Source organism: Galleria mellonella, unplaced genomic scaffold, assembly GCF_026898425.1.
Source record: "Galleria mellonella isolate WM207_F2 unplaced genomic scaffold, CSIRO_AGI_GalMel_v1 utg57, whole genome shotgun sequence".
Taxonomy (NCBI): domain Eukaryota; kingdom Metazoa; phylum Arthropoda; class Insecta; order Lepidoptera; family Pyralidae; genus Galleria; species Galleria mellonella.
The window spans coordinates 6,132,670-6,140,872 of record NW_026442119.1 but is presented as its reverse complement, the minus strand read 5'-3'; the positions used below and the strand labels follow the sequence as shown (position 1 = coordinate 6,140,872).

Below are 8,203 nucleotides of genomic sequence, written 5' to 3'. Positions count from 1 at the left end.
TGTGTCTGGCAGTGGACGAATAATAGCTGAAATGATGATGATGATGATGATGAAAATAAATAGAAGTCAAAATTATGTTGTATAAATAGTTAATTATATTTGTAGTACAACTATAATAACAAACTAATTAACAAATAAAATAATTTTATTTATGTTATAATTACTTGTAATTATAATAATATTACAAACCCTATTGATTTTAAGTGTATATACATTTAAATGTAGGTACTTACATTAACAAAATTTAAAAATTTTACATCACGAAATAGAACTTTTATGATAACAGTCGACGTCGATATTTTGGATAGAAGCAGGTATTGTATGTTATTGTTGGTTCGATAAGGTAACATACATTATTTTTTCAAACTTTATGGATATAAGACCATTACCAACTCTTATACAATAGAAATTTGATTACTTGCTCTGTAAATGTAGGTTTAGGTTTATGTCTTTAAACCCTATTAAACCTTAGCTTTAAACATAGTCTCTCTAATCTATGGTCATATTTATATACGTGTCGCCTTGTGTTAATTCTGATTTGTCCAGATTGGAATGAATCTTTACTTAATTTCTTTGTATTACTGTATTGTATCTGCTTTTTTCTTATTTGCGTATTAAATTTCGACATAAATAATAAATACTTTAATTAAAAAGTGTTAAAATACCACAATCATGCCTCCATCTACGGACTGGGATGAAATTAAACGTTTAGCAGCTGATTTTCAAAAAGCCCAGCTAAGTTCTACTACTCAAAGGTGACAGTTTTCTTTTCAGAAACATAGTGTTAAAATTACAAGTATAGCCCATTTCGCTATTTATTAATTTAGTTAATAATATAAGGATATAATTCGAGTCACATTCTATCTGTTCTCGTTTAAGCAAAGGTTGTCTGTAAGAGATTGTCCTAGTGATAAGACCGCCTTTTGTACCTTTATATATATATATTTAAATCTGTATTTATGTTATTTATTGTATTTCAGTTGAATTAAGGTGCAATAAAGAGTTAAATAATAATTAATATTTTACAGATTGTCAGAAAGAAACTGTGTAGAGATTGTCACAAAACTTATTGAACTAAAACTAATTGATGTTATATTTACAACTGATGGAAAAGAATATTTAACCTCACAACAACTATTGAAAGAAATAAAAGATGAACTATATGTACATGGTGGTCGCATCAATACAGTTGACCTCGCTAAAGAGCTGAATGTAGACCTCAACCAAATCAATGCTAGTGTTGCCGAGATTGTCAAAGGAAAAGAAGTTCAACTTGTTTCAGGTTATTTAATAGCTCAATACTATTTAGAAAAGATTGCAAGAGAAATTAATGAAAAACTACAATTACAAGGCCAGATAACTGTAGGAGAATTGACACTACAGTATGATTTACCAGCAGAATTATTACAGCATAATATATTAGAGAAATATTTAGGGAAAATTATCATTGGAAAACAAGACTCCTCTGACCCTAGAATATTTTATACTGAGGAATACATTACCCGAACAAAAGCAAAGATCCGTGGGGCATTGACAGGATTATTGAAGCCAACTCCTGTTACTGTAATAATCAATCACTGCAACCTTGCAGACCGCTTGTTTATGAACTTATTTGACCAAATCAATGCACCTGGGGTTTTAACAGGACGTCAGGCAGGTGCACTTTATGTGCCATCGTGTTATTCCAAATCTCAAAATGATTGGGTCATAAACTTTTTCAAACAAAATAATTATCTTGAATATGATGCTTTGTCACGTTTAGGAATATCTGATCCAAAAGGTTATGTGAAAAGAATTTTGGTAAATGAAGACCTTACTTTCCTTAGCAGTTGTGTAATTGGTTCACAAATAAAACTACAATTAGACACAGCATTGGAAGATTGTATTTTGTCTAAAAGCTATATGGATGTTGTTTCATTACTGCCTTCTGTGCTATCTGATAGTGATATCATAAATGTTCTTGATGAATTACTAAAAAATAATTCTAAAAGTACTATATTATTTGAAAACACAGGTATTTTTATTTTATTAAATAATAAACATATACACAGAAATAGGATTCTTCTGATTTTTAAACATGATTCTTTAGTTTTCAGCAACCATTTCATTGAAAATCTGAAACAAAACTGTATGCTAATGGCTGAAAAGAAAGCAGAAGCTGTAGTAAAATCAGGAAAATATCAACAGTTTTACTTGGAAAAGCAAATTAATAAGGCAACAGAGATGTCACAAACAACATATATTGACCATAAAGCTGAGAGAAGAGAGGAACGTAGAAGAAAAGCTGCATCAGGCAAAGGTGGTGGTGGTACTCAAGGTAGAGAAACTAAAACTAAAGCTGTTAAAAAACATACAAAATCCAAGCAAGCTGCTCATGATTCAGATTCGGATGAATCACCTAATATGTCTAAAAAAAACAAAGCTGATTTGGAAATCATCACTACTGAAGATGTAGAAACAATTATCAAAGAAACATTGGAAAATGAAGGACTTGATGATCTATTAACTCCAATATCTGAATATATTCAAAGGTATGTTTTGTAATTTTCAAAATATATTTTCATATTTTTGGAGAAATTATTTACTTTTATGAACATCAACAGATTTCTACTTATTTTGTTACATCTTTTATAAAATCTATGAGAACTGCCGTGGTTCCTATGTTCTTTGTCATTTGCAAAAAAAGCGGAATTCTCAAAGCAACTATATTATTGAGCATTGGTAAGTTAATCATTAGCTCAGATGTTTGATAAATGAAAACAGTATACTTGTTACTTTTTGTCCCAGGCTACTTAATTATAACAATAATCAAATCTAAGTAGGTGCTCAGATGTATATTTTGGTTTTTAAAAGTGGAGAATCCTAAAACAATAATGATTAGTAACTAAAAAAATATTTAAATAACATTAAGGATCATTGTGCTGTGTAGGTCACGGGATAACATAGGCCACCCCTTCCTTTCCTGTAAGTGTCATATGAGGTGACCAAGGGAGCTTATGGTATAAGGATAGGCAGTATTATTCCTCTTAAAATATCACCAAAAGCCAAACTGTGATTGCCACCCTGTCTGCCAAGCGTGGAACCTACTGGCAAAACCCCCCTTATGGAGGAGGCTATTTTTAGCAATGGGCAGGTAATACAACAACAAGGATCATCTTCTTAATAACTGTATCCACTTAATTCATGGGTTGGGTAAGTAGGATTACTAAGTAAACATTTTTTTTTTAAGTTATTGAAAATAATAAGTGTGTACCATAAATAACATTAAACAATTTAAAATGAAATGTGTAGGTAAAAGGAGCTGGGTAAGCTGCTATTTTTTTAGGGATACAAAATACTGAAATATATAGTTATAATATCTGATATTCAAGTTAAATAACCAGTACCAATTCAATATTGCAAAAAAGTGATATTTCCCAAACCTATTGCCCACTGCTAAACAATAAGGCGGGTTTTGTTTGTAGTTGCCTTACTTGGCATTCACTGTTTGGCGTTTGGTAATATTTTAAAAGGGATGTTGCTGCTCATCCCTCGATATTTAAGTTCTCTTAGTCACCTCTTACGACACACAGGAAAGGCAATGGTCGTCTATTCTATGCCGATACCACATGGCACATGGGTAGGTGAATTGAAGTTTAATAAATAAATTAAGTAAATCTCTTTACAATATAGTGTGTAATTACAAAATTTTTTAATGCAACATTCATTTAATTTGTATAATTATATAAAATTACAGGAGCCTCAACCAATCTGCTTTGGCGTTAGCCAAAGAAATTGCTGATAAACTTATTCAGGACACCAGTCAAAACAGAAAACAAACCCATAGTTTTGCTCAAGACAAAATCAATATTTTAATTAATGACATAAAACTATATGAGAAAGGCTTTAAGTTAATGCCATCTGATCAGCAACCACAATTCATTAAATACTTACTAAAATCATTGGGTGGTGATATTCTTGCTGAATTCTGTAAATATGCAGGAAACCAATGTAACCTTTCTGTTCAAGTTGATACACTTACAATTGAGCAGAGAAATAAGATCATAAATGACCTACCTGATGAATATAAAAAGACCTTGGTTGCTTTAAATGCTACTCTATCTGATCAAAATATGGAGTTGTTTTATCAAGCTGTTGATGTATGTTTGTCGGAATGTGGCATGATATTGAAGAAAGTGGATAAAAAGAAAGACAAGTTTGTACCTATATATCTATTTATTTTATAATTACACATTTTTTAAAATTCTCTTTAAAACTTCTCATCATTCATTAAAGTTGCCATACCAAAATTTTGAACCTATTTATTAAACAAGATATACATTAAACAACAGTAGTTAAAAGAAATTGGTTCTCAACATCAACATCAAAACGGCACAATCATTCTCAACAAGATTAATTTTTGTTCAAAATGTTGGTAAATTTTCTTTCAGGTTATTAATTCAAAATCACAGAGAAAAGTTGATATCAGAGCTAGAAGTTTGTGATGAGCCTGCATTGTGTTTACATATTGCTGTTTTAGCAATATTTACTATTTTAACTCAAAATATGTTACATGCCTCAGGTAGGCAAGTTCCAATAGTAATATCATTTTTAAAGACACAAATCAAAGAAGAGGACTTTCAAAGACTTCAGTATTATCATGGTTTGTATCTTCAAATCACTGTTTTGTAGTTTTATCATTTATAGATCTTTGTGGTACCAGTAGGTTTAAATTGTTGCCTTACTATTTCATGGCCACTGCATAGTACTACCATTAAAACCTATTTATGTGGGTTTATAATGGTTTGAATGTTTTAAATATTATATATAATATAAAAATACAAAAGCAGGAAAATGTGAAGAAAATTAAAACCTGCTACAAAACATATTAATGGAAAATGTGCAAATAATAATTTAAAATATTTTTTTCTTGAAACAAAATTGATGAAATTCATTTAAAAATATGTATGAAGAATTGTAATTAATATGAAAGTATACATATGTTTATTAAATGTTATAAATAATTTCCAGAGTTAGTTGCAAAATTTTTGACATCTTCTGCAGAAGAGAAAGTTGATGTTGAAGATAAACTTAAAGTGGAGTTACCTGCATTAAAAAATATGGTTCAAGAAATTAAAAAATATAAATAACTAACAAAGTTATAAGTATTGTTACGTTTTTTTTTTATTTGTTGTATAATTAATAAAATAAATATTCATATAATCCTTGTTTCACTTAGTTTCGTTATTTAATATGTATTTTTAAAATAAGTGAACTAGATTGAGTGATTTACACAGTACATTTAAACTATAACTGTTGAGTTTCTTGCGGGCTTCTTAACAGATAATAACTTTCCGAACCCTGCAGTAAATTAGAAAAAAAATACGATTTATAGTAAATAAGTCTGAATAAAGATGATTTAAATTTAGAGCCCGATGGGCCGAAGGATCAGCAAACTATAGAAATGGGCCAATTATACAGCTCAAACAACGGCCAATTTTGACTTCAAAGTTGCTAGATACAAATTTTGATTCTAGTTAACATCAAAAATATATTCACAAAATCGATACGACTTTCAGAACTTTTAATCAGTCATAATGTTCTGTCATTTTTTATTCTCTATTCATTTTTATTTTATTTGCTATGTGTCACAAAAAGAACAAAAAAGAAAACTATTTTTTCCGTTTCTACTTTTAGTTTATTTTACTCCTCTTATTATTTTAAATTATACAGATAGAGCATCGAGCCCCAAAAACAGGTCAACTTTTTGTCAGCTAATTGTCAAATTACTGACTCGTTTTTTATCACTATTCTATATGCTAACGCATAAAATGTATCTTAACTTGTTATTTAATAAATAATACGTATTTACGCATTAAAAAGATGCAGAAATTATATGATAAAATAAATATAGAAGTTATAAAGTACTCATAATTATTTATCACGCAAAATTGTATGAAATAGTTGATCCGTTTTTCCCAAAACATTTCTAAGGAGACATTATCTATATAATCTAAGCTTATTATCTATATTGCTACCTCCATTCATATATTTTATTGTATTTATAAGTACTAAATTAGAGGGGAAAAGGATTGTTAGTTATAAGAATCTAATAGCTTCATTCCTAACAATATATTCTATCAAGTCGACTTCCACGCTATTTCGCACGCTATTTTCATTTTATTAAAAAAATGGGTATCTTAGATGAAAATCAAAATGGTTTTCAAAAAGGAAAATCCACTGCACTGGCAATTTTTAAACTTGTTGATACAATTTTACGTTACGCCGACAAATCCATTGAAGTAACAACAATTTTTTTTGACATGAGCAAGGCTTTTGATTATGTATCGCATGAACTACTTTTATCAAAATGTGAAAAATACGGACTTAGAGGAAATACTTATAATTGGATAAAAAGTTATTTAAGTAACAGATATCAATATGTGGAGCTAACAAATCTGGATGCTGATTACAATGAAACACCATTTAAATCAGATACTGTAGAAAGGCATACTGGAGTACCGCAAGGTAGTGTCTTGGGACCATTATTGTTTCTACTCTATATTAACGATCTCCCAAAGGCTACAAAGCATTATTGTACATTATTTGCTGACGACTTGTCTGTTGTTGTACCCAATATATATAATTCTGTAAATGAATATAAAAAATGAAATTAATCAAACTGTAACAGAAGTTATTAATTGGCTAAGTAATAATAATTTGAAAGCAAATTTAAACAAAACAAAATATATACAATTTTATAACCAACGAAATAATAAGATTATTGACCTCTCTATAGAATATAAGGGACAGATCATTGCTGAAAGTAATGAAGTTAGATTTTTAGGTGTAACACTAGACAATTGTTGTACATGGAAGTCGCATATACATAGACTATGTGGTAAGATTAATACATTTGCATACGGTTTATGGCGCCTAGTAAATATAACTGATAAAAAAACTGTTTTACTGGCATACCATGGGTATGTGGCTTCTATTCTCAGATATGGTATCTTAATATGGGGCAACTCTGTAGATGCAGCAAGAGCTTTTATTGCCCAAAAAAAATGTATTCGTTCCATATGTAGAATATCTCAGAGAACAAGCTGTAAACCAAGCTTTAAAACATTAAAAATATTACCAGTGCCTAGTATGTATATATATGAATTATGTATATTTGTAAAAACGCACTTATATTTATTTGAAGTTAACTGTAACGTAATTGATAACTATCGTAGAAGATTCCCAGATAAACTGGTGCTGCCCGCAATGTCAACAACATTGTATAGTGACAGCTGTTATCCAATGGCAATACGGGTATACAATAAGTTACCTTTAGAAATAAAGGATCTTCCGATAGAGAGATTTAGATCAAACTTATTTCACTTTCTTTTGGAAAAGTGCTATTATACAGTTATTGAATATTTAAATGACAAAAAATGTAATAAAATATGTAATGTATTAAAAATTACTTAAAATATAAACCATAAGTTTATTGATAATTTGACATAGAGAATATTGTAATTTGGAAAATGTTTGGACTTATAATTGTAATATAATGTAGACTTAAAACCATTTTAACATTTGCATACCTCTGCGGGGTGCTGCATGTTGTGTGCCTGTATATGTATGTAACGTCTTATTGTACCATGTAGCAAGCGAATAAATATGATTTGATTTGATTTTGATTTCGCACAGAGACCATATTGGTTAATTCTTGTAGAATTCGTGCCGATAAATTAACTGGCTTGCTTTTATCCTCATCTATCATCCCTCACTGGTAAGGTGACCAACTATACTCATTGACTGAGTTTTGTATTTTTTCGCAAACCGTGCTCTTTTCAAATCCTGTAGTCTGAAAATACCCATTTATATTTCTAAAACATTTTTTTTATTATTATTTTATTTCTATTTTATTAATTAAATATTTAAAATTATTTTGACAGTGATTTGAATTTCATTAGAATTTCAGTAGGTATAACATATCCCACATGAAAATTTAAAAGTTTTAATAGATTTTTTTTATGTTGTCAAGGCTCTAATGCTGCTTTTGAAAGGGTATTTTCACTAGGGAATGATTATTGGAGCAGTGAGAAGTCGCAACTTTGTGTAAAAACATTATCTGCCATCTTAATAGTCAAATTTAATATGCAAAATGAAATTTATTCGGATGTGGCACCATTATTAGACGAACATCCTTATTTAGCAAAAAAATCCACTCCGA

The 8,203-nt window shown here is 29.5% G+C and overlaps 1 protein-coding gene and 1 long non-coding RNA gene across 3 annotated transcripts; one reads left to right on the top strand and one right to left on the bottom strand.

Annotated features, from left to right (window-relative positions):
* Positions 1-440: 440 nt before the first annotated feature.
* On the top strand, positions 441-5,202 carry LOC113509733 (E3 UFM1-protein ligase 1 homolog). Its single transcript, XM_026893142.3, has 6 exons — positions 441-755; positions 1,029-2,014; positions 2,090-2,531; positions 3,737-4,195; positions 4,431-4,642; positions 5,011-5,202. Exons 1-6 carry the CDS (start codon positions 673-675, stop codon positions 5,127-5,129), a joined length of 2,301 nt encoding a protein of 766 aa, XP_026748943.1. The 5' UTR covers positions 441-672; the 3' UTR covers positions 5,130-5,202.
* A 130-nt stretch (positions 5,203-5,332) lies between these two features.
* LOC128201670 (uncharacterized) lies at positions 5,333-7,561 on the bottom strand. Of its 2 annotated transcripts, none has more exons than XR_008253370.1 (3): positions 7,171-7,561; positions 6,958-7,097; positions 5,333-6,627 (listed from the first exon to the last, which is right to left on the bottom strand). It is a non-coding gene; the product is annotated as an uncharacterized LOC128201670 (long non-coding RNA). The 2 variants fall into 2 exon arrangements; XR_008253369.1 differs by having other exon boundaries at positions 6,958-7,085; positions 7,171-7,559.
* Positions 7,562-8,203: the final 642 nt, after the last annotated feature.

What these genes read in the sequence shown, in the direction of transcription:
- LOC113509733 (XM_026893142.3), top strand. Translation starts at nt 673, where the DNA reads ATGCCTCCATCTACGGACTGGGATGAAATTAAACGTTTAGCAGCTGAT. An exon ending in ATATCTGAATATATTCAAAG is followed by an intron (nt 2,532 to 3,736) that starts GTATGTTTTGTA and finishes ATAAAATTACAG; the next exon opens with GAGCCTCAACCAATCTGCTT. An exon ending in AAGACTTCAGTATTATCATG is followed by an intron (nt 4,643 to 5,010) that starts GTTTGTATCTTC and finishes AATAATTTCCAG; the next exon opens with AGTTAGTTGCAAAATTTTTG.